This window comes from Podarcis pityusensis (assembly GCF_964106645.2).
Source record: "Podarcis pityusensis genome assembly, chromosome: 4".
NCBI classification, from domain to species: Eukaryota; Metazoa; Chordata; class Lepidosauria; order Squamata; family Lacertidae; genus Podarcis; species Podarcis pityusensis.
Genome location: NC_138027.1, coordinates 73,798,225 through 73,825,051, shown reverse-complemented (window position 1 = coordinate 73,825,051; position 26,827 = coordinate 73,798,225). Strand labels below are relative to the sequence as shown.

At 41.1% G+C, this 26,827-nt stretch overlaps 1 protein-coding gene across 2 annotated transcripts in view; it reads left to right on the top strand.

Annotated features, from left to right (window-relative positions):
* GABRG3 (gamma-aminobutyric acid type A receptor subunit gamma3) overlaps positions 1-26,827 on the top strand; it is a 310,487-nt gene that overhangs the window by 154,932 nt on the left and 128,728 nt on the right. For both annotated transcript variants that reach the window (XM_081001400.1, XM_081001399.1), the window contains exon 4: positions 24,359-24,582. In XM_081001400.1, coding sequence (XP_080857526.1) covers positions 24,359-24,582 — 224 coding nt within the window. The remainder of the gene's footprint in view (positions 1-24,358; positions 24,583-26,827) is intronic.

Sequence of the window (26,827 nt, the reverse complement as noted above, 5' to 3'; positions counted from 1 at the left end):
GCCAACATATGCAGAGGTGAGTGATGTAGCAAATGCTGCCCTGCATGGAGCTGATTGTTCTAACTCTCCAGAGAAACCACCAAAGGAGGCTACCCTCTGGAGTCTGTCCACATGCAGCATCTTGTGAGTTATAACCATTTGATGTTAAGTGACAGTACCTGTGTACCTAGAAATATCTGCACAGCTCATGCTCTGCTACTTAACTTTCTATCTTCTCAAATGCCCTCTAGATCTGGCTTAATGTTTTATACATGACATGTGGCTGCCTTCTTACTATGGCTTGCATATATGCCATAAGTCTCTCAAGCTGCCATAGACTTTCCCCCCATTAGCAGTGAAAACAAAGTGCACTGTCTACAAGTATAAAACATGGGTTTATGCAAAGTGAGTGCGGAGCAAATTCTGAACTTTAGGGACTAGTGGTTTTGACAGCCTTATGTGGGTTCCTTCCTACTGTAGTATCTGAATTGTCCAGCTTAGAAATTTTTTATTTTGAGAACTTCAGATATCCTTGGAATTCCAATTACTGAATTGCATTAATTGTTTTGATGAAACCACTCTGGGAATTGTAGTTCTGGGCAGGGAATAAAGGTCTTCAGCTCCTAGACATCTTTGGGGAAAACCATGGCTGTTTAAAGTGGTATCATTGTGCTTTAAATGTGTATGTGGCCCATATGTGTAGGTAAAAGGGGTGTTGCATAAGCTTTGTGAGCAGCAAGCAATTGCTTGTTAATTACTTGAAAATGCCTGATCAGGCTAGTACATGAAGCTGTATGCTCATTCAGTGTTCACCATCTATGGAAACCTGCTGACCGGCGTATTGTCAAGTCTACAAATGTTAGTGGGATGGATGATAATTATTATGGTTTTTACTAAGGGTTGTTATGCTACCCCCAAAATATGGGTTTGCCCTGAAGAGCCAACCTTAAGATGCTTGTTTAAATCGCAAGCAAACGTCACAAGAGGGGACTATTGTTACTTGAAGGAGGCAGGGCAGAGCCACACAACAGAAAAAGGCAGGCACACACACGCAGCCAGTAGCTAGGTAAAAGCAGAATGTGGAGAGCAACAGCTGCAGAGAAGGTCCTTGGGAAACAAAGCAATAAAAGGGAGCAGGGGAACTTGAGACACAGTCAAAAGGGAGTGTAAGTGAAGCTGAACATTTCCAGAGAGAATCTCGGATAGCTAGAAAGCAGGCAGAGGCAAGAGGCAAAGGAGTAGGCAAACAAAGACGCTGAAGGAATAAACAGAGATAAGAGAGTGTGTGGAAAGGAAGGAAGGAAGGAAGGTTGATGTGGAGAGAGTTGAGGAGGCAGGGAACAGAAGTAATTGAGCAAGCCTCAAAGGGACTTTGGGCAGGTTGGAGAAACAAACAAAGGAATTCTGAGGGATGACATGAGCCACCTCAGGCATGAGCAGAAAGGTGAGAAGGAGCTAAGCTAGGGGTATGCTATATAAGTGAAACTAGCTGGGGGTGGATTTCAGTTGAGAAGGGATCTTGTGATGACAAGAACTCCAAAGTCCATCTGAGGGCAAATTTCAGCAGGAGTCTCTGGAGAGAAAGGGCCTCCTGCAGTTCTGAGGATCCTCAAGACACGGGGAAAGGGTTTGCATGCTCCAGAAGGCCTGTTTAAAGTGCCTGTATATTATGCAGCTATTCACTTCATCCACAGTTCAAAAGTAAATCCCATACTTGCCTTACCTCAGAATTTGGAGGAGCCTCTCTCCTTTGTAGACGATGCAGTAAATGAACCATGGACTCATACCTGAAGGTATGAGTGTCTCCACCTGCATCATTCTGCCCGGACACTGAGGTCCAGCTCCAAGGGCCTTGTGGTGGTTCCCTCACTGTGAGAAGTGAGGTTACAGGGAATCAGGCAGAGGGCTTTCTTGGTAGTGGTGCCCGCCCTGTGGAATGCCCTCCCATCAGATGTCAAGGAAATAAACAACTATCTGACTTTTAGAAGACATCTAAAGGCAGCCCTGTTTAGGGAAGTTTTTAATATTTGATGAATTACTGTATTTTAATATTTTGCTGGAAGCCATCCAGAGTGGCTGGGGAAACCCATCCAGATGGGCGGGGTATAAATAATAAATTATTCTTATTCTTATTCTTATTCTTATTCTTATTCTTATTCTTATTCTTATTCTTATTCTTACCAAAATGCAATGCTTCTTCCTGTGTAACAGAGGCCACCCTCTGATGTCCACCATGCAGTTGATGTGACATGGTTTCATGTGCTGGGTTTCATGTCATATCAACTACACGGTGGACATCAGAGGGTGGCCTCTGTTACACGAGAAGAAGCATCTCCCCAGGCAACACCTAAAGTGGAGTCTGGTTTCATTTCAATATATGAATCATACCCTATCAGAACAATGGGTGTATTTGTCAGGAAAACGACGATACACCCATCATATGAGAGAAAATGGGAACGGGATCTCTCAAAATTAAATTTAATAGTCTCGCAAGCAAAATAGGAACGGATGTTTCAAAATGTCCTATCAGCATTATTAAGTACAAATCTCAAAAGAAATTTTGTTCAAGGTCATATTTCAATGGTATCTAACTCTGCATAGACTGAGCAAAATTTATAGTCAGTGCATGTATGGCTGGAGGTGTAAAAGAACAAAAGTAGATTTCATACATATCTCTTGGAGCTAGAGCAAAGTAAAACAATTTTAGTCCATAAATCTGAACACAATAAAGGAAATGACAGGATTTGCTTTACTCGGGAATCTCCGGTCCATGGCCCCAAATGTTGATCTTCAACAGATAGAGGAAAAACTCTGGTCGCTCAGTTTTGGAAAAGTAAAAATCCTTTGGCAATGAATGATAGAATAGCTGAAGAAACCTGGAAGACTGTTTTGCTGATAAAACAAACATATAATAGGAAAGCAACATATATCAATTATCATAACAAATTTATTGGAAGATGGGTCATATTTATGGAATTTTGGAATGCCAAAGTAGCATATGATATCTCTCCTTAGGATACATGTATGTCTATTTAACTCTATCACAGTGTATTATTTTTACCAGTCCTGTAACCTCTTTGCCTTATTACTCTTTATTTCCTATTATTTCCTATTAATCATAAATTCAATAATAATACATATATTCAAACTAGAGAACAGTGTCCTCCGCGCCCAAGGGCCTTTCTTGGGCTAATTGAGACAGCTTATGGAGGATGTTCTTCTCCAACTGCTTTTATTTGCCCTTTCACTCACAAAGTCATTTCAAGATTCATACTGATTTGCTTAATAAGGTTCTGCAGGAAGCCGTATTATATGGCGAGAGAGGGAGAGGTTACGAGCACACGCTCCCATTCTAAATGGGTTCCTTGGCATTTCCAACGTGTTGCTTTCTGTGCAAGTTCACAACTCCCCCCTTTTAAAAGCTTTTATCATTATGAAATATGTCTCTTTATTTATTTTGTTTCCCCGTCATCCCCACCCCAAGGGATTCATGTGCAATATATTATTCATTGACATTATTGCATGCACAGTGGGCCCTAGCTAGCAAAGATGTAGCTAGTCTTGCAAACGATAAAAATGGTTTCGAATCTAGCAACTGATGGGGGCCACTTCTCTGCCTATTAAATGTTACTTCGGTTCAAAGAATAAAAAGTACTCCACCTCAAAGCTGAATATCTAAGTGTAACGCAAACACATCGAGTTGCAGCATTGGCTGAGCACTTGGTTCTGGGTTGGTACTTTAATGAGGGACTCTAACTTGCACTTGGCTAGCACTCTGCTTCTTTCAGATTGGAAAGAGCCAGTTTTCAATGGAAATCAGGTGCCTTCATGCTGTTCTATCATTTGCAAACCTGCCAGACGATGCCATTAAAAGTCAGCAGGAATATAGCTCCCACTTCCATTCCCTTTGTTATTTTGCAGCAAGATTTTAAACAGAATGAGATCGTTGTATGCTAGGTTTTATGCAATGTTAAAATTGAGGCGTAATATCATCCAGGATGCACACACAGGAAAAATGCATGTGTTCGAATTTTGCACTAAACAGGAATCCTAAAAGGTCCAGACTTGGTGCTCAAATTGTAAAACTAAGAATATTTGCAAATGACTATCCATACACATTTTGAAATCAAGTGTTCCAATCAGTTTTAGGGTAGAATTCTGACAATAGCAGAAAGGAGAATGGACTAGGTCTCCACTTATTTGTCCCATGTCTGAAACGGAAATCAATCTAGCAAATATGATTGGTCGTTATTGCTTTCAGCCTGCAAGAAATATGCAACTGATTACCTTTTATTTTCCCATCTGCATTGTACCAGTTCAATTAAGTTATGGAGTCATAAAATTGTAGAGTTGGGAGGGACCAGGAGGGTCGCCTAGTCCAACCCCCTGCAATGCAGGGCTATTTCACATTACAAGTGTCATTGTATCCCTGCTAATGATTTTAATTGTTTACAGTAGTCTTTTAAGGATATTAACAATTTATTACAGTCTTTTAAAAATACTTGATCTTCCTGGTTTCTGATATTTCCCGTCAGTCTCGCCATCTCTGCATACTCCATTAACTTAGTCTGCCATTCTTCTCTGGTCGGCACTTCTCCCTCCATCCATCTCTGGGCTAGAAGCATTCTCGCTGCCGTCATTGCGTACATGAAAAGTATTTTATCTTCTTTTGGTATCTCTTCACCTGTTATACCGAACAGAAAATCCTCTGGTTTTTAAACAAAAGTTTTCTTAAACATTTTCTTTAACTCATTATATATCATTTCCCAGAAACCTTTTACCACTCCGCATATGGTAGAAGGTACCCTCTTTCCCTTTACATTTCCAACACAGATTTGAACTAGCTCTATACATTTTCGCAGTTTTACTCAGTGTTAGATACCAATGGTACATTGTTTCCGGGAGGGATTAATTTTCATCTGCATCAGAGCACTGGGCTCTGTTGACCCCAGTGCTGGGCAGCATTCAAAGAATGCAAGCATCAGTACAATAATTTCTGCTTGTGAAATGGGACTTTCTCCTCTCTCCTTCCCCCATGTTCAGCCATGGCCGTCACAAAACCTCTCCAGAGGGTTAGGGGAAATGCCTAGAACATCCTTAGGGGGGCGTGAGGGGGATGGTGAGGGAGAGAATGTTCCATTGCACAAGCAGAAATTCTGGTGATAATGTCACACTCATATAGCACTACATTGGATACAGCCTTGAATCTACTTTCTTTATCTTTCCTGCTGCCGCCACCCAAATTAGTATGGTCTTGAGTTTTTCCTTTTTCTATCCAGTTCATTTTCCATACCCATTTTCTTTAGGGTTCTTTTTTGTTGAGTCCCACCCCCCACCCCCCAATCTTCCATTTTAAAGGAGTGCTTCCACTGAACCCATTGATGTCGACCCATTTGTAATAAAGACTGCTATCTTTACTTTGGTCTCAGCAATGAATCCACGAAGAGCACTGCCAATTATCTATAAAGTGTCGGTTATCCTTAAGTGGGAATATCTTTCTGAGGGCAGGCTGGAAGCTGGAAGTAGGTAATTGCCTTGAAAATTGCATCGCATACGAGAAGGGATGTACGCTGCATTGTGAGAGGTAGGCCAATGCTTCTCATTATGACCTGGTATGTAAAATCATGTGCAGCAAAGAGGAGAGCCCATTTTAAAAAAGAATTTCCTCTTTCCCTATACTGTATATCCCTTTTGTTCCTAAATCTAAAAAAAAAGTCCATAGGGGCATACTCGTTTTACTGTTAAATGACAATACTTTTCTGCCAAGTTCAAACATCAACTTGTCCTTCGGTTACAGTCAAGTGTCTCAGAAATCCATGCCTATTATAGATATATAATGTCAGGGATAGTTCTCCAAATTTTTAATTTTTTTTTTTAAAAAAAAATCTGTTAATTTGTTCCTGCTTCTTGCCCTGCTTCTACAGTGGTACCTCCGGTTACATACTCTTTAGGTTACATATGCTTCAGGTTACAGACTCTGCTAACCCATAAATAGCGCTTCAGGTTAAGAACTTTGCTTCAGGATGAGAACAGAAATCGTGCTCCGATGGTGCGGCGGCAGCAGGAGGCCCCATTAGCTAAAGTGGTGCTTCAGGTTAAGAACAGTTTCAGGTTAAGAACGGACCTCCAGAATGAATTAAGTACTTAACCCGAGGTACCACTGTATAAATCTAGGGTCAAACACGTGGTTTGCTTTGCAGAACGTTCCAGGCCCATATGTTAATAACAGTACAAACAAAACTTATGGAATATGCAGAACTGGCAAAACTAACAGATAAACTACATGAAAAGGACAACAAGGAGTTTAAAAGAGAATGGGAACCATTTACAGCATATATGGAGGCAACATAAAGAAATGGACTCATTGGCAGGGTTTGAGTAAACAATCACAACTGTATACAACAAAAAATAAGACTAAATGTATTGGGGAAAATTTGGGGAAACAATACGCAGGATGAACAATATGGAAATAAAACAAAACGGGAGTATGAGGGAAGTCCAGGGGAGGAGGGTGGGCAATATGAAAAATTGTTAAAGATATATCATTAGAAGAAGTATACATGGAAAAATCAATAAAAATATTTTTAAAATAATAATAACAGTACATGTTATATGGGCAGAGGAATGGGGAATGACTCAGCTTCCATCATTAGCACTGTGGAAATTGAAATTATGGGATATTACGTGCTGTAAATGCCAGTGGGCAGGATAAACTCAGACTGCAAATACTTCTAGAGAGAATTAGGCTCTTTATTTCCGACTCTGGTCAGAACTGGTCATTCATGACGTTTCAGCAAAATCTTAGCAACCTTTATTCAAGGAGTGGACATAAAAATTGCCATTAGGGATGGAGCAGGGGAGATTAGATTTAGTTTCCATTTAAAGCTGAACCTACCTAATTCTCACTTTCAGAAACTATACGAGAACTGAAACGCAGCCACCGTTCAAAATCCCCACGTCTTCAAATTTTGTAGCAAAGCTCTCCAGCTAAATAATATGTACTGAAATGCATGTATGCTGGAACAAAGTATGCACAAAAATTCACACATTGGTGACAATACAGTGCATTATATTAGGGGAAATTGCTTTGAAAATGTGCATATTAGGCCAAAATGTATATATGTATTAGGAGAAATTCACACAAGCATGCGGATGATTTTTCATAAAGACTTAAATTAGGTTTTTATCACAAATCGATATATAAAAGTGAAGAACCCAGGAAAAATGAGAGAAAATGAAGATTTGCCCATCCATAGTTACTGAAACAACATCAAATTGGCTATGAGAAATGGGCTAGTTTTCCAACCTCTTAATTTTTGGGGGCTGTTTTGCTCTTACGTAGATTCGAGCATTAAAATTTTTATTTGGTTTCTGAGTACTCCTTGCCATATATTATATATGCAAATATCTATCTATCTTTTTTAATGCCTGAGGCAAGTAATTGTAAAATGCATGCTGTGATCCTTAGGTGCTTTTTGGAATAGGTCTGCAGAGACGTGTGTAAGAACCATCTGCCATCTAACTTTCAAAATCGGACATTCTGTCCTATACCAATATGTACATTTTCGTCTACAAGATAAAGATATGAATTCAAAAAGCCCATATGACTCAGAAGCCCATTATTTATTCCTGTTTCTCCACTACCCTTTACAACCTTGACTAATATGAAACATAATTGCACACCAATTATTCTGGCTCCCTTGATGTCATAACTTATTTCTGCAATCTATTTTTTTAAAAAAAAAACTGTGATCAAATCTAAAAAAATGTATTTCTTTTTTAAAAAACCCTCCCATATTTCAATTATTTCCTGTACTAAATGGTGCAATTTGGTGCAAATGTAAACACTGATAAGCGAGATGGGATTTGCAAAGGATGTTTCTCTGGGCTTGTTGCCTTGGTGATTTAGTGCCCCAAACAACAAACCTCAGCTTTTCCAAAGAGTACTTTTTCCAAAGATCTGGGCTTTCTTCTTTTTGGAGTTCTTAGGAAAGGGGAAGTTGTGGCACAGAAATGATGGAGCTTATAGTTCAAAGCACCAAGCTGGTGGCATCTGAGCTACTGTGCTGCTGAGCTACTGCCTTATGAAATGCTTGTGAAAGTGAGAAGAAGAAGAAGAAGAAGAAGAAGAAGAAGAAGAAGAAGAAGAAGAAGAAGAGTTGTTTGGATTTGATATCCCGCTTTATCACTACCCGAAGGAGTCTCAAAGTGGCTAACATTGTCCTTTCCCTTCTTCCCCCACAACAAACACTCTGTGAGGTGAGTGGGGTTGAGAGACTTCAGAGAAGTGTGACTAGCCCAAGGTCACCCAGCAGCTGCATGTGGAGGAGCAGGGAATCAAACCCGGTTCCCCAGATTATGAGACTACCGCTCCCAACCACTACACCACACTGGCATGAGGACATGAGGACATGAGGGATAAGTGTTTTGGCGTAGTAGGTGAAAGTCAACTTGATTCAATCTGTCTGTGGCACTAAATGAGCTGAATGTGAATTTTACTTGATAACATCACAGTAAATTGGAGGGACGTAATTTCCCACCCAACTCAAGGCTCGCCAATCGGACTTAATCTTTAGACATGATGGCAAAGCACTACCCAAGTGTCTTTTTCGGAATTCCTGCCTCCGAAAAGCATTTAAAAATGGAAAGAAAAGAGTGTGTGTTGATTATGAAGTCAGTTCCATTGTTTCAGTTACTGAAATAGAGCTGGCTCCCAATCAGTCCCATTCATTCAATAAATTGTTCTGAAGAACAATTATGCATTATTACAGTCAGTGTCTGGTTATGCCATTCAGGAAAGAGTCTAGCATGGTTCAGACTTCCCCTGCATATCAAGTGAAGATTCTCATAGTATAGTTGTGTATTCTGAAAAGAGTTGGAGTTTGGAGCCAAAGTATGTGATTGATAATTCTGTTTTCTTGTCTCATTTTTATTTTTCTGGACCAGTATTGCTAGCTAAATCCTTCAGGGATAATGCTATATAAACTTTATTAATGGCTCTGATTCACACAGAGCATTCACTACGCATGCTGAAATGTTGAATGCAATTTCTCCCACCAACATTTCCCTGTCTATATGGAACTTTTCTAATGCTTTGGAGACAAAATGTGCTTAGATGGTTTTCAGATAGGTATTGCAAATGAAATTTCAGATGCTGTACACTACAGTGGCTGTATAACACCAACAAGCCTTCTTTCTACCATTTTTCAGAGAGGAACATTAATCCCAAGCCCCCTTATTTAAGGTTGAGCTGGCCTCTCACCAGCCACTGAAGGTATGAGTGGGTGGGAAGAACAGTGGTGAGATCCCAACTTGTGGAGCCCAAAGGAAAGACCCAAAATAGGGTATTCTGAGGGTGGGTTAGGGGCTAGTTTGGGATCCCAGTCCAGCATCACAGCCATTCACAGCTGACATTGGGCCCAGTTTGGTCCTGATAGTCTTTTGGCAGGCATAATATCCCACGTTTTCTTCCAAATGCATATTCAGTGAAGATGGACTATTTCCTTATTGGTAATCCACTCCTGAGGGCTGCAAATCTTCCAGAACAGTGTGATGGGCACTGTGGAGCACTGCAGCAGGAAGGGAGAGTCACTTGTGTGAGTGAGTGCAGTTCTGCTCACACAACTACACTGTTGGATCAAAGGCAGTGCTTCATGGAGGTTGAACTAGGAATGGCTTGTGAGGAGGGAGAACAACATGCACCTGGACTCCTGGCAGGACTGTTGCTTCCACTTACCAGAAGGAAGAGTAGGAAGGGAGAAGCGATGGGGATGTTGAACATGAAACCAATCCAGTGCTCTCACAAGGGTGCCCATACAGTGCTAACCTCCCCACCACTTCAACAACACCCTTACCTTCAGCAAGTTATGCGCTACCACCCCTCCCTGGCAGTCACTCCAATAATAATAATAATAATAATAATAATAATAATAATAATAATAATTTATTTATACCCCATCCTTCCCGGTTCAGAAAACCAGGCTCAGGGCAGCTAACAACAAATTTAAAGCACTTAATTGATGCAACAAAAAACAGCATAAAATACAGTATAAAACATGAATAACAATAAATTCAGAATTCAAAAATCAATTTAGGTGGGAAATCCATCCAATAAACATTATATGATCACCAGGGCTAGCTGGCTAAATTAGTCCTATTTAGGCCAGCGAGGAGACCAGGGGAGAATTAGCTGTGGGATCCCAGAGCGGGTAATCTTCATAAAAAGGGCATTATACAATAATCTAGTATATGCTAAATATTATCAAGGTTCCAACCCCCAACCCCCATGGAGAGAAGTCACCTATCTGCCCAACTTATCCACTTCTACAGAGTATCACAAAAACAAGGAAATCAAAGCAATCTTGGTTGCTTCAATTGAAGAAAGAGAATAAAGAGACTCTGTTTTCAATAGTTTCTATAGAGACAGAAAGCTCATAGATTCCTTGTTGTAGCTATAAATAGCTTGAGAGTACGGCACAGAAATGGAGTTCAGCTGTAGCTTCTACCTTTGGGTAAAATAGGTTATACTCTTGAGGAGGGAAGGACAAAATTATATGCTACATTATTATTGTCACTAATAATAAATAAGATGCACGCTTACAAAGGGGCAAATATTCTATGAAGACTTGGTTTATTAATCAATGCATGGCTTTCTGTAGTTGCTACTAATAGATCTTAGTAGCAGCTATAATATGCCATAATATGTGCATTATAGTGCAAATTGTTTGTGCTCATATTGCAGGTTTAACCCGTGAAGCTCATATAGAAATAAGTACCCTGAACACTGATAAATAATTTCATGTAACATTTCACCTCACGCTGCAATTTAAGTTCTATGTGAATCTACCCTATTTCAATTTCATATAAAATGTACAACCTATAATATGCCAACACAACTTCATTGAGACGTGTTTTGTTTGTAAATATGGATGTCAGGCAACTTTAATGAAGAGCTCCTGCAACTGGCTTAGGGGTTGAGAAAATGCCATGGCTTCAAATTAGCATCGGTAAAGCAAACAATAAAACTGATTGGATACCAGGAGATCCATCATGCTGAGCCTCCGGAAATTTCAGATGAGCAAGCAGTTCTTCACAGAGTACTCAGCTCACAGCATTTATCAGACCTTTGTTGTACTGTTTTCTGCCTTTTTAATTTGTTTTGTTTGCTTGTTTATTCAAGATTCTCATATCCTGCCATTTCTTAGGGCAGTTATGGCCATGCCTTCCTCAGGATTGGAGTACCGAAGGGCTGCTAAGTAAGAACTCAGAGCCCACCCAACTGGCCATCCACCAGGAATGCATCACAAATACTATGGATGTGTAATGACAACAGTATTTGCCTTGTGCCAGCATCTGGAATGTTTGGAAGCAGTCCATTCTGTTTAGAATCCACTCTGCCTTGTTCCAATTCGTTTTGTTATTCAGTTCCAGATGTGATCGGTTAAACCTGAAGCTTTCCCATTGAGTATAATGGGGAATTTTAAAATGGCTATAACTTTTCCCCCTTATTTACATAAGGAGATGAAATTTGCATAAAGAGAGAACAACATAGTTTTTTAGTTGTTTGTTAGGAAAAAGGACAGTTGAGAAAGAGGCAGGCCACCCTAACAGTCTATCTCTACTATTTATGCCTTGCACTCACAGCCAAAACTCAGAGAAGAATGACAACCCATTTGAAAAACAACATCCCTAACAAATACCCACTTTAAAATAACAGTCAAGTGTGAAATCACACGGGACTCACTTTTCTGTTGAAATAAGCAATACAGTATTTTATCACTGATACATATGGATTTGTGAATAACATAAAGCATTTGCACGTTAATTATTTTATATTTTTCAATGATCTCCCCAGCAGTTGCATGTTTGCCTTTGCTGGAAATCTAGATAGAATAAGTGCTGTGTTTGCTGATGCTCCAACAAACCATTTCAGCCAGAAAGTAATGCTGACAATAAAATGAATGGTAAAAATAATAATTTCACAGAACCATAATCTTACTGATAAAGTGTCACACATTTTGCATTTCATCAAGGAACTAAATTCTGGGCAGTGTACAGTTTAAAATGTTACTTCATCTGGACCTCCAAATGAGCAATCCTTGCTGCTGTTCCAATTCATTTGCATGTCATTTGTTCCATATATTGATTGTTTTCCTATTAGAATATTAAAATATAACAACAATATGCTACACCACAGTGTCCATATGTTTACAATTCCAATATGGCTAAAAGGAATCTATTTCGATTCAAAACTAGTCTTTCTTCAGAAGTCCTTTTTGGCACTGGGCTGATAGCAGCCACACAGCCAGAAAAAGAAGAAGCAGGGAATATTGTTGCTGCCAGGACAAAGTCTCAGAACCTGGGTAGGTTTGTAGGAGGAAATACAGTATTTCACATAACTTGAACCTAACCCACAGAGGGCTTTATAAGTCATAACCAGCACTTTGAATTATGCCCAGAAGCAGACTGATGGCCAAGTGGAATTGTTACAACAAGGGAGTTGTATGCTCCCTAAAACTAGCCCCAGTCAACAATCTGGCTGCAGCAATCTGAGCCACCTGAATCTCTAAGCACTTTTCAAAGGCAGACCCATGTAAAGCATGTTACAGTAATCCAAACAGGATGTAACTAAGGTACGTGTCACTGTGGCCAAACCAGACATCTCAAGGAACGGGCACTAGCTGGTGCACTAGCTTTAACAGTGCAAATGCACACCTGGCTTTTTCAGGCATCCGTGCTCAGGGCTGAGTGCAGGAGCACACCCAAACTGTGAACCTGTGTCTTCAGCAGCAGTGTTACCCCATCCATCACAGGCAGAATCCCAATTCCCTTTTCTGCCTTCTGACTGACCAAGAGCACCTCTGTCTTGTCTTATTTGTAACTTGCAGTTGGCCTATGGGTAGTAGAGGAAATGCCATACTAACAACAACTGCGTGGCAATAAGCATCGGTATATGTTAAAGAGACCAGTGTTCCTGACTATTGGGTGATGCAGTGCATTGCTTTGAAGTTTTAAGAGATGTCGATGGAAGAAACATAATGGAAGAGAGCATCTGTGCCAATTCAATTATTGAAATAGGATTCACATGGGAGATGATCTTGGCGAATTGCACTCCAGCAAACACTTTCAGGATGTTTATTAGTTTTCAAGCAACCGTAAAGCTTAAACCAGATGAAGGTACTAAACCGTCAGATTGTGAACAGTTCTCATAAAACTATTGCATAGACTCATTTGGGGAAATGTGTCAACCATCAAGCACAAATGGTTATTTGCATGGAGTAGCTGTCATGACCAGGTGTCAGTTGCTTAAATTAGTGAACTGAACCCCCCCCCCCAAAAAAAAAAAAAATCTTTGGGTGCCTCTGGAATCTCTGTCTTCATTTTCAGGGTGGGCTGAGCCATCCACCCCCCCCAAAAAAAACCTGTTGTGGTGGAGTGGGTTTGGATGGGTCAGAAATGTCCTTCCACCCAGCCCTGCCTAATTCTGCAAGCATAAGAGCTCTGCTTTCAGTGGAGACGTATCACTAGGAAGAAACACTCCAATATGCCCATCAAATGGGGAATGGTAGAATCTACTGCTGGTGGCAGTGACCACAAAAGTCATGAAATGGGTGGGGGCAGGGCCTGTGAAATATACTCGGAGTCGAGAGTGGATTTCATGCTCTTTATTCAGCTCAAAGTGGTGAGGAGGAATGGAAGTTCCCCCAGAATGTCTGCCTTATATACATTATTTACACAATGGGCCCCACATGATTGGCTAATTCCGAGATTCTCCTGTAGACCAATCAGGTTGCGGATTCCCTTCCACCTGGAGCTGGATTGAGTGGCTCCTGTGGACCAATCAGACTGCTGCATTCTGGATCCTATTGTTTTAGGACCAATCAGACTGCTGCATTCTGAATCCTATTGTTCTAGGACCAATCAGACTGTTGCCTTTTGGATCCTATTAAACTCAGTACAAAGCAGCCTGGGTGGCACAGGACCTGCTGCCACCACACCACATTTTCTCTGCCCATCCTCTGTTTTGGCTGGCACAAACTCTGGCTGCACTGCTCCATCAGGTCTTGCCACTGCCAGCCAATGGCATACGATGCCATGGTCTCCACCCCACCCCAGTGCAGAATATAGCAATTTTCGTTTGAAGTGTGCTATCAGACTCCTAATGTAGATACCCATATTTCAAATCTTCGCCGCAGAAAGTAAATGAGCGCTGTAACTAAGTATCCTCATTCTCCAAATTTGTTTCTTATTACAGACAAATAGCTACATAAATAGAACGTGAAGGGTGCATGAATAAACAATCAAGTAAGAAAATGGCAAAGTTAAGACTGGGCGCACACCATTAACTCAGATCTCTGGTGGATATATGGTTGCACTTTTAAATCCTGACTGCTAATTCCGAAAGAATATGTCAAGTAATTCAATCTATCATTGCTGCTCTCGAAATGCAGACGCAAGTAGCTGTAATTTCCCTCCCACACGTTCCTTTGATGGCCTCAGCCTAGTGGCAAGGAGTTCAGTATAATAGTGCACTTTAATAACGCAATGTGCAATGGTACAGCTCTTTCTCACCAAGGACGAATGTGGAATGGCTGAGCCAGCTTTATGTACCAGTTAGCCTGTGGATCTGATAACCCTGACATCGACACCCACAAAAGACAAAAAGTATTGCAGCTTGCAATTCAAACCTGCAGCTACTTGATAAAGGGCACGAACAACCAACACAATTCAGATAAACAGAAGCGATAAAATCAGACAATTTTTGCCTGTAATGGAAATGCTGAAGCCAAACTGATTAGAAATCGTTATCATAAGATGAATACTTGTATATAAAGCCAATCAAATATTAGGTGGAGAAACAATCAAGCGGACGGCAGAACAGAATCATTAAACAGCACTTTGAAACCAGGCACCTGGCTCTTTGTAATTCCAGAGATAAACATTGTTACTACTGTGTAGAACATTAAAAAAAGAAGTCTAGACCATAAAGAAATGCAACTTTTCCCTTTCTTTCAGTGTTCTAATATCTCACGATGTCTTTGTGGATCTGAACTTCATTTTTTAGAGACTGATATACATCAGAATGCTCAAACCATTTCATTTAGATTTTCAGTCCATTTTTGCCCACCCCTTTAAAAAGTGCAGAAGAGATACCACTACATTTAAAGCAAACACACCGAGCGAATGTGGATTAGAACCAGGTGCATGTACACTGCCAGATTTCTACTAGAACTCCTGCCAGATAGTCCCCTGAAACAGGAAGGTCTAAAGGTAAAGAGGAGTCATATTGCTGGTAGAAAGGAGAATATGGTTGATTCTAGAGTGGTGTGAAAACTATATTACCTGTCCACCTGGGCATAAAAAGTTGGGCAAAGTGACTTTTCAAAGGCAGCATCCTCTAATCCAGGGTGGGTACCACATGGTCCACCATATGTTGTTGGACCAACTCACATCAGTCCTTGCCAGTAAGGTTGGTCCAGGATGATGGGAATCATAACAACACCTTGAAGGCCACAGGTTCCCAGCCCTCTCATACCCAAACTAGATATGATGTTACACAATTGAGTGCAATTAACATGCAATTGTTGTTGTTTTATATCCAAATAGCACTGGAAGCAACAGCAAGACCCCGCATGACCCATACACTCCCAAAGCTGGAATTATTTATTTTTCAATTTCAGAATAAACGGATACAACATACAGCAGGCAGAAAGGAGCTTTCAGCAATGTGTAACAGGGTGAGAAGGAGAAGGCAGTGATCCTTAGTGGAAGCCAGTGTGGTATAGTGACTAGAATGTTGGACTACGATCTAGGAGACCAGCGTTCAAATTCCCATTCAGCCATGAAGCACACTGAGTCAGTTTCTCTCTGTCAAAAACACCCCACTGGGTTATTAGGAGGATACAATGAGGAAAGTAAGGCCATGTAATCCCACCCCGGAGCTCCCTGGGGGATTAGTAAGAAATGAATGTTCTAAATAAGTTTTAGGGGGTGCTACAATCACACAGATCCCTGGTGGTTGTTGTTGTTGTTGTTGTTGTTGTTGTTGTCTGTAAAGCATCGGAAGGTGCGAGTTTTATAGATTGTGCTTCTGATAATTTTGAAAACCACTGGTTTGAAATGCTATCCGGAAGGACTCAAAAGGATCCACAGGGCAAAGACAAGATGAATGCACTCAGTCAGTGAGGTGGGGTAACCGGCTGGAAAATAAGAAGATGTAATGTGAATCAAACAATAGTTTTGGGCTTTCTTATGTACAGAATAAAGCCTGCATGAAATGGATTACCAATGAAGTCACAGCAAGTGCAACTGAGAATGAATTTTAAAGCAGTCGAAAGAGTGTCTTTACGAATACAAATGATGGTTTGTGACGATTGTCTGTGAGAAACAACAAGGAAGAGCAAGGCTGCATATGAAAAAGATGCACCATTTAGCGGAGGAAAAAGTCTGCCATAGCAAGCAATTTGTCATGCCAGAAACTCTTGGCAGCTCTTGTCTAAAGAGATGGGGGCAACTTGTTTCAGCTAAGGGCTGCATTTCCTTCTAGGCCACACCCCATCTTCCCAAGACACAACCCTCACTTTTCCCCGAGTGAGTGAGTGAGGTTAGTTAGTAAGTTAGTTTGTTAGTATGCCATCCTTCATCTGAAGATCACAGAGCGGGGACTTCCAGGGGAGGAACACAGCAGGCTAAATACCTTCTGTCAACAGCTCATTGACAGAGATAATTATATGGTTATTAAAGATAGCCAAGTCATTATTCTTGCATGTCAGATTTGCTCAAGGAAAAGAGAGTGTACAAGGGATCAACCTCTGATGCTCTGTAGAAGCCGCTTTCTATGTTCAGGAGATTGAGAAACTTGGGCTCCTAGAAACTTCGATTGGGAGTGAGTGACTTAGAGCGGAGGAAATAAAATTGTGCCCCCAAACTACGCATTAGCCCTCAAGGCATAAGGGCAGCAGGCCTTCATTTCTCTAACTATCTTTATGACACCTCGCCTTGTGGGAAAGGAACATGGATTAATAAGGAAAGCTGTGAAGACCCTAAGGTGAAGACGGGAGATGAAAGTTCTTAAAATGGAGTTGAGCTGTTAATAAGACCAAGAACACCCAATATGGCAAATACACCCTTGGACACTCCATTGACTGTTGGCATCTTAATATTGGAGGAACAAATAAAAGAGATCAGAGCTGGGATTGATGAAATGGTGAATGAAAATGGACCACAGAAGGATAAAATGGAAAGTGGATTTAAAGAAGACACAGAGGCTTTGGAGAACGTTATTGATAAAGGATTGCCAGTACAGGAGAGTGAAATGGTAGTGCTGGAGGCAGCAGATGATGAAATGGAGAAGTCCTTCACAACAGGTGTCTACAGCAATGAAATAACCAAATGGCAGAGCTGTGATATTGGAGGACTAGGATGAAGCCATGGATGGAGAGGTGAAGATACATACTGAGCTGGCTGTCATGGGCCAGGAGTTGGCTTCACCTGCTGAGCAGCAGCCTGGAGCAGAAGGCGAAGTGACTCCACCTGCTGCTGATCAGCCTTCTTGCTCCTGATGAGAACCAGCTGGCTCTAGCTTTCCCAGCCTCAAGTCAGTTGCTGGAAACAACATTTGTTATTACTGCTCAGACCTTGCTGCTTCTTGCTTCTTGTGACCTTGGACCCTTGGCTTTCTTGACTCCTGGATCATCTGACTACATGAACTGAGATACTCCTGACCTTAGAACTGGACCTTGTATACGGACTCTGCCTCCAGGCAAGTACCTCCTTGAGACTTGGGTGGTTGGCTGGCTTCTCCCTCCACAGAGCTCTGCTGTTACTGGCAGCACAGGACTACAACATGGACAGAGTGAGAGTTGAGAGAGAAAGGACTCTGTGTACAATTTGGATTAAATTCAGAGGAAAAAGCTACCAAGGTTTTCTTGGGAAAAGAGTGGAAGGAGCATAAATGGAAGAGATGGGTTTTTTTTAAAAAAAAAAGATGGAAAACCACAGCAAATGCAACAAGAAATAGGACTGGAAGATATGGAACTGGATGTGAATTAATGAATACACAATAAATAACTACATAATATTATTTTAACATATGACCACATTGGAGACACCCTTATGTGAACAAAGACAAAAAGATTTATTATTCTTTAATATGGAGACAAGGTTGCTGAAGCTACTGGAGGCAAAGTTGTTAGGTATGGTTAGAGAAAGATATTGTTGATATTTATTAATAATTAGAGAACTCCTTATGGACTTTGTGTGTGGAAAGGAAAATTAATGTATTTGAATGGCATGGATGTGCAAAAAGCAAATATTCAGCTCACAGTGAACTAATAGTTCTGTAGCTGATAGTGAGCTAAATGAACATCTGTACACAATCCTATATGTGCCTGATCAAGAGTAAGATACATTTAGTTCAACATGGCTTCCTCTCAAGCAAGTGAACATGGGACTGTAGATATAGTGGATTTGAGCTGAATTTGAGCCTCTACTGTTCACAATTTTAAAATTTTTTGGTCGTTTTAAAAATCAGATTCTTATGCAGATAACACTTGCTTGTATGGCTTTCATCAAACTGCTTTTGTAAAGAGATGTTGCCCATCTGTGATGAGACACTAAATTCAAGTCTCTGAAAGGCGCAGAGATGATTTTGCAATGTATTAGTATATTTCCAGTTCTCATTTGGGACAACAGGTGCTTGGCTTTAATCACTGGCTTTGATTTGATTGTTTTTCATCCTGATAATTCGGTTGGTTGGCTTGCAAGGTGGTATGTTATCATCTTGATAGAAGATTGCACCAACCTCCCACTCTAATCCTTCACTACCACCACTAACAGTATTTGGAGCTGTTTCTGTTTGGACTGTACATTGATGCTGCATGCTAATCCTCAAATCAAAGACATCAGAGGACAAATGGCTTAAAAAAAATTAATGTGATAGGAGAAAAATATTCCCCAAATAATTAGCCCAATGAGCAGCCTACTGGCCCAACACCAATTATTGCTCCACAGGCATCTATATCCTCAAGCAGAGGCGCCTGAGTGTGATACTAGTACGGTGCATGAGGTCAGATTCCTATAGCTAGCAAAGTTCAAGGGTGACCACCAGATGCAAAAGAGAACAGGGCCCCTGCTCCCTTAACAGTTGCAGGGGTGAGATTTTTCCATTTACTGAAACTTCATTTTCTCAGGATCTGTTTGAAACCCAGGACTCTTGTTGTCCTTTGAATCAGTTCACCCTGCAGAGATTGTCAAAAGCAACCTGTTAGTTGTATTTTCAGGCTGTGTACCCGCTATCCCATTTGTCACACAACAATGCAGTTTTTTCTCATTCCAAAAGAGTTCACGCTCATCTTCAACGTGCTGCTTTCAGTCTAGATTGATCGATAGCTCAGTTGGTTAAGAGCGTGATGCTGATAACGCCATGGTTGCAGGTTTGATCCAGTTGCATATTTCTGCATTGCAGGGAGTTGAACTAGATGATGCTCAGAGTCCCGTCAAAATCTATGATTCTGTGACTTCTAGATCTTGCCTTCTATAGGGGTGGGTGTGGTCACTTGGGACACATTTGAAAACTCCCCTTGATCAGGTTAGGTAAAGGGACCCCTGACCATTAGGTCCAGTCGTGGCCGACTCTGGGGTTGTGGTGCTCATCTCACTTTATTGTCCGAGGGAGCCAGTGTACAGCTTCCGGGTCATGTGGCCAGCATGACTAAGCCGCTTCTGGCGAACCAGAGCAGCGCATGGAAACGTCATTTACCTTTCCGCCGGAGTGGTACCTATTTATATACTTGCACTTTGACGTGCTTTCGAACTGCTAGGTTGGCAGGAGCAGGGACCGAGCAATGGGAGCTCACCCCGTCACGGGGATTCGAACTGCCGACCTTCTGATCGGCAAGTCCTAGGCTCTGTGGTTTTACCCACAGTGCCTTTCCCCCCCTTCACATACCCCAGGTGAAAGAATAAGGAAGTGGTAATTGTGATCTTGACATACTGTATGCCTACTCACAACATCATTGGGCAGTTGCACCTGCATCAATTTTCATTGGTTTTTAAATAGACACACCACAGCCTAATGCAGAATTAATCTCCAGTGAGCTGTTAGGGACAATTTTTTTTGCAATGGATCTTCATTGGGTGTGGACTATGTAGAAAAAACAAGTACTCAGTCTCCATTGATTCTGGAATTAAATGTTGCGTGTACATAGCTGCAGTCTAACCTTTTTAGAACCATCTAGTCATTTTAGAATTGCAAAGATTTTAATAGCGGGCCACTGAACTTCACCTGTCTATGTATTGCATTACCTAATCTCAGAAGCTTGGTACAAGTTACATTCAATATGGAGCATAGATAAAATGCTGTTAAATCATTGCATTAAATATGGATCCCATTTGGCAAGTCTCCCAGGGATGGGAATTTCATTGCTGAAAGGCAGCCAGAGGGGACACCTTTCTGTGAGTCCTTGCTGTGGAGCGTTAGTGCAGAGGTAGCATTACGAAGGGAAGCCCTCTTGGCTGATCTTTAAAATGCAACTAGGAACCTACCATCAGAACTGGTGGTGAGTTTCCAGGAGAAATAACAGAGTGCATGTATAAAAAAATTCCTTCCTGTAGCACCTTAAAGACCAACTAAGTTAGTTCTTGGTATAAGCCTTCGTGTGCATGCACACTTCTTCAGATGTGTATCTGAAGAAGTGTGCATGCACACGAAAGCTTATACCAAGAACTAACTTAGTTGGTCTTTAAGGTGCTACAGGAAGGAATTTTTTTATTTTGACTATGGCAGACCAACACGGCTACCCATCTGTAACCAGAGTGCATGTGTGAGGCCTGGGCTAATGGTGTGCTGTCAATTAGACCAACCTGAGCGAGGTTTCGTAAGTTAGAGTTGTGGATAGGGTCAGAAATCCAAGTAGGGTTACTTGGCTATGTGAGCACTTTTGCTCAAATGAATTACAAGAGTGAAAAGCATAGTGGGCAAACTTCACCTTGATCAGACACCCCTGTTCCTTCAGCCTTGAGCTTTACTTGTGCTATCCCTTCCCTTCAACAAAGGGAAAAGTGAAACCTCACCTTGAAGGGAGAGTGAGTGGCAGGTGTCAGAAGGCCTCCTTGGTGGTAAATGATGCTCTGAACATCTTTGGGAGTTTCTCCTCAGGCAATATTCTTAGGGAAGGCAGGGGAAATTCAGTTAAATTTCTCAGAGGTAACCCTCATTATTTCTTCTGCTAAGGTATGGGACCACCTTCTGTTGCCATGAGGAATGGGTGGATGCTAGACTTATCTTCAAAAGTTACCCATTATCTCACTAGTGATTATGTTTCTTTAATAATAACAATAACAATAATAATAATAATAATAATAATAATAATAAAAAATAGAGTTCTGAGAGAGCTTTCATGTAGTGCCAGGAACTGCCATTTGAAGAGGTGTGTTCCCTCGTATTTAAAGTTGCCCCTGAGATCTGTCAGAGCAACAGAGAGCATTTTGAAGCATTAATATGGAATAATGGTCTCTGACAGCCATAATAGACTCCATGCTGCAGCCACAAATACTGGGCCAAAGTATGTTGCTTCCCTTACGAGGGCAAAAGGAAAACACTTTAATTACAAAATACAACTGAAACACGAAGACGTTCTTAGAGTGATTTTTTGATTTTCTCAAGAGGTTTGACTAATGGGTAAATCTGGGCAATTTCTGACTGCTGATTAAATTTACATTTACCTTCAGTGTTTGTATTTGATTAGAGCTGGATGGCTGCAAGACACGAGGCCATAATGGGTAGAGTTAGAATCAATTCAAGCAGTTGCACCATTAGTACAAAGTTACTTAATTGTGAATTCAGAGCTGGCAAGCAGCCAATTTTAAGCTGCACCAGTGCTTTCTTCTGACTTTCCACAGGTGTACCAGCATCCTCTGTGGTGGATTTGGCAGAGAGGCACTTCCACCGCATCCAAACACCTTCTAGCCAATCAGTCTGCAGATTAGGATTGCACTCTTAAAACCACCAGGGTTCTCTTATTCTCAGCAATCACTTGGAGTATTTTAATTGGGATAAGCTATGATGTTGGTTGGGACGCGGGTGGCGCTGTGGGTTAAACCACAGAGCCTAGGGCTTGCCGATCAGAAGGTCGCAGTTCAAATCCCCGCGACGGGGTGAGCTCCCGTTGCTCGGTCCCTGCTCCTGCCAACCTAGCAGTTCGAAAGCACGCCAAAGTTTAAGTAGATAAATAGGTACCTCTCTGGCGGGAAGGTAAACGGTGTTTCCGTGCGCTGCTCTGGTTCGCCAGAAGCGGCTTAGTCATGCTGGCCACATGACCCAGAAGCTGTACGCCTGTTCCCTCGGCCAATAAAGCGAGATGAGCGCCGCAACCCCAGAGTCGGTCACGACTGGACTTAATGGTCGGGTCCCTTTACCTTTACCTATGATGTTGGTAATAGCTATTTATTGAACCTAATCTAGATTATCTGAATATTGAGCATTCATCCTGATTTCTTCACAGAAAGTCTGTGTGGAAGTTTTGTGGCATTGACCCATTCACTGACCAATTCTAATTTGTTTGAAGGGAGACTATACTTTCCTCTTTATCTATCCATCACTTTCCTTATGGTTCTGTTTTGTTTTGCTTTGCTTTCTGAAACAGGTTTGTTGCACAAGAGCACCAGGTGCCCTTTAATTGTGCAACCTGAGTTTGCTCTTCTAGTCTTACTGAACAATTGTGTTCAAAATATCCTTGTATTTGTAATGTAAATTATATTGATCCAGTAGTTAGAGAACCATGTTGCAAGTCTCATGATTGATTTGGAGCAAAATGGGCTTAAAACAGGCATAAAATGTATACTAGAGACAAGCAGTAATTTTGAAACTAGCCTCATGCATCGGTGTTTTTACAGATTCCAGCTAACTGCAGCACTGGTACAGGCTAACTGGGCAATCCACTGTGTGATAAATTTGCACAAGACACACTTTTAGGAGATTCCAGTGTCATGTACAGAGATAGTCATCAGTGGCAAGGACCAGATTCTTCAGTATGGAGAAAGAACAGTGGCAGTATTGTAAAGAGGAACCTGTTGTAATATGTTTCTATAGCAACTGAGGAAACTGTTGCTGTGATAGAAGGGGGGGAGAGTTACTATGACAACAGATGGAAACTTTTGTAATTTGAGGAAGTTGGAGAGAACATTGCTATTACCTCTAATGTCAGCCAGGTAATTAGTGATGGGAAGGAGCATTTCTATGTGTTTTATTGCCAACTGTATTTTTTAGGAATAAAGAAATTATTAAATTTTCATAATCTTTTTCCTCATGAATTAAAGTCTTTATTTTGCTTCCAAGGGGTTCTGTGTTTTATAATGTGTTTGTGTGCATGCATACATGCAAAAAAGGCAGAGGGGATGTTCAAGACCACAAATTAAAATGTTTCTTAAATATTTTGCACTACGTGGCAGCGTTTCTTGAACAGAGGAGTCGTGAGGATTGCACTGTGCACAGATAGGTGCTTTGGCAGTTTTAGAATCAGGAGAAATAATCCAGTAAACTGGTCTTCTCCCCAAAGCACCACTTCAACAAAAGGAGGTTGTACAGCAGGAACATTGAGTGAACTCTTGTAAACATATCTTAACATGTTTTCAGATAATGGTTCCCACAGCAGGGGCATCACCAGAAAGTATTATAACCAGTGCTTTCTTTTCCTGGGGGAACACAGGGGTATGCACTCCCCTAAACATTTTGTGAATCTTTGTACTTTTGTCCATTTATTGTATTTATTTTTCCCGATTTGAACTATAAAATGGTGATTTTCTTGAGTCAAAATGCAAGTACCCCTAAACATTTTTTTAAAGAAAAAAAGCACTGATTATAACTATAAATGGGAAACATGATCTATTGGTACAAACCAGCTGCCATGGTTCCTTTTGGGAATACTAAGGAACAAGGCAATCTTGAGAACGGAACAGTTACAGTGATATAATACTTATATGACGGCCACTGGAAGTGGGTGTTTGTATGTGTAATGCAAATAGTGGTCTCCCCCCCTCCAGAATACCATCACAGTCCTATTATTTAAGTATTTAACAAAATTTATATACTGCAGAATCAAGCCCACCCTCAACTGGGAAAGTAGAGAGAGGTTGTGAGGCAGCTTCTGCTTTCAGACAAAACCAGTTTGCACTCAGCCTTTCAGCATTTTTTGGCAGATTATTGTTACCTATTGATAAAGCTGTGGTACAAGTTAACCCAAGTATATGACCTCTTTATTTTTGGAATGGGGGGGGGCAGAAATAAAGGATTGTTTTAAGTGAAATGTTAATACATTTACAAACTGGTGATCTCTTTTTTTTCCCATTGTAAATAATTAGTTCTAATCTGCTTTCATTGCAGGAATACCAAATTGATATTTTTTTTGCTCAGACATGGACTGACAGCCGTCTTCGTTTTAACAGCACCATGAAAAGAAGTCTCACCCTGAACAGCAATATGGTTGGGTTAATATGGATCCCAGATACTATCTTCAGGAATTCTAAAACTGCAGAAGCTCATTGGATTACTACACCTAATCAGCTCCTGAGAATATGGAATGATGGGAAGATCCTGTATACTCTAAGGTAGGAAGTTAGTGTTTGTCCCTTTCACATCATTTAAACCTTATAAAATAACGTCTGGAGGCAGGCAAACTTTGGCTTAAATTTGGCATCATCCCCGAGTTCTTGACCTAGATCTGGAATGAGTTAAACTCTTCGGGCAACCTGTTCCTCTACAAATGCATTAAGTTGATCTGATGACCCACATAATGGGTTGTGCTGATGCACACAGCAGCATCTTTGTGATCAGATATGACAAGGTTTGCTATCCTTCATATAAATTGCAGTCCCAAAACTGAACCAAAACCAAACTCGCAAATGTTAGCCTTTAATGCTCTGACCAACCAGTTGCCAACGTTTGTAGGGTATTGACATTATTATTAATTTTATTTGTTAAATGTGTTTACCGCCCTATACCCACAGGTCTCAGGGTGGTTCACAACATGAAAACACAATATAAAAACACAAAATACATAATAAACATGGAAACAAGAACAACCCAATAACCCCCCTCTGACCTTGAATATTTGCCAGTTGCTTCAGTAGAGAGGGTATTACTGGGCACATAGAGATACATGTGCAGATTGATGTGCACACACAGATATGGATATGGATATGGGTAATAAAGTTGTGCATATCTTATAGCTTGGTAGAAGCTGAAATGCCTTTATAATGCAGCGTAGATGATCCTTGTAGTCCATCCATGTCTGGCTCCTTCATTTCCTTCTCTAGCATGTGGTGCTATCATGTAGCTTCTGAAGACCCAATTCCCATTCACTATCATTAGATACTGTTTTAAAAAATGGTCTGTATCTTATCTGTGGTGGCATCCCCATATGCAGAAGAACTTCCTCCCAGGTGATATCAGGTTTGTCCCCAAAGCATAAATATTTAAATAAAGACTAAATGCTTTTTTTTTTTGGTTCATCCGGGCATTTGGATCATAGCTGGAATTGTCTTGGAGGAGGGGCATTATTTGTTATAGATGCTGCTCATTTTGTTTTGATTTTAACTATAGTTTTCATTGTTGTATATTTGTTTTATTTAGTCAGTATCTTCTGTTTGGGCCTTTCTATGGCGCATTCTTGATTGAATTCACTATTCCCTCCTTGGTTGATAGCGTACATATTATATCCTAGCTCAGGGGTAGGGGGGGATTTTGGTTATGGGGCCTGATTACAGTCCTCCAGGCCCTTCTATCTGGCCCTCAGGAATCTCCCTAGGCCACACCCCACTTCAGTCCGCATCTCTCTCTGGCCCTAATCGACTGCTAGTATCAGTCCCTCCATACCCAACTACCTCCAAATCCTCCTAGCTGGAATGAGTCATTGAACTAGGATAATAACTCTTGCTTGTCTGCGTGGAGGATGGGAAGGGATGTGTGAGCAGAAACCACTGGCTTTTGCATGGCTGGAATGGAGCCTTGTTCTACAAAGATACGATACATCCATTGTATTGCACTGTTTTTGTCTGGCCCTGCCCATGGCATGAAGCTCCCAGAAGGTTCCTCATAAGGGATTTTGTGTCCCTCAGACTGGAGGAGGCTGGTGGAGCATGTAGTCAGCGGACTAGGGGGACTAGGTTACCTAAATGTTCCTGGTAAATTAGAGTATTAAAGTCTGGTGCCTCCTCCCCAAAGCCTGGGAGGCTTCTGCCTGGCTTAAGGAGGGAGTCGTGATGCTCACGCACATGACAGCAGCTCCCCAGCCCCTCAATCTCCCTCACAAGCTGGAGCCTCTGGCCCTAACTTTTCCCCTACAAAAAATTCACTGCACACCACTGCCTCACTCTTGTAGATCTTCCCAAGACTGGCTTCACATCTCCCTGCAGGAGAGTATCAATAATCTTGCTTAGATTACTTCCTTGAATCAGGAGCATTTTCTCATTATATTAAGTTATATTTCATTATTTGTAAGCTGCTTTCAGTGCCAAGTGATAGAAATGGTCATAACGTTTAGAAGCTACAAAACCAACCAACCAATCAAACGGACATAGTCAGGGACCTCAGGAATACCTGAGGTACTTTTTCCTGTTAAGCTCATGTGTCCTTTTTTGATTTGGGTGAAAAATTATATAATTGAGATGTATCATAATTTCCTTGAAAAGGTCACTTTCTGGTTCTCTCCCCAAGTGAGCTTCTAAGGTACTATCAGCTTCTCAACTGAGTTCATAAACTCTCAAATGCTGTTGCAAAATTTGAAGTGAAATTGCACAGCAATTTACTGTAGATATTAACAAATAAACTGTGTCCCAATTCACCCATTGCCAG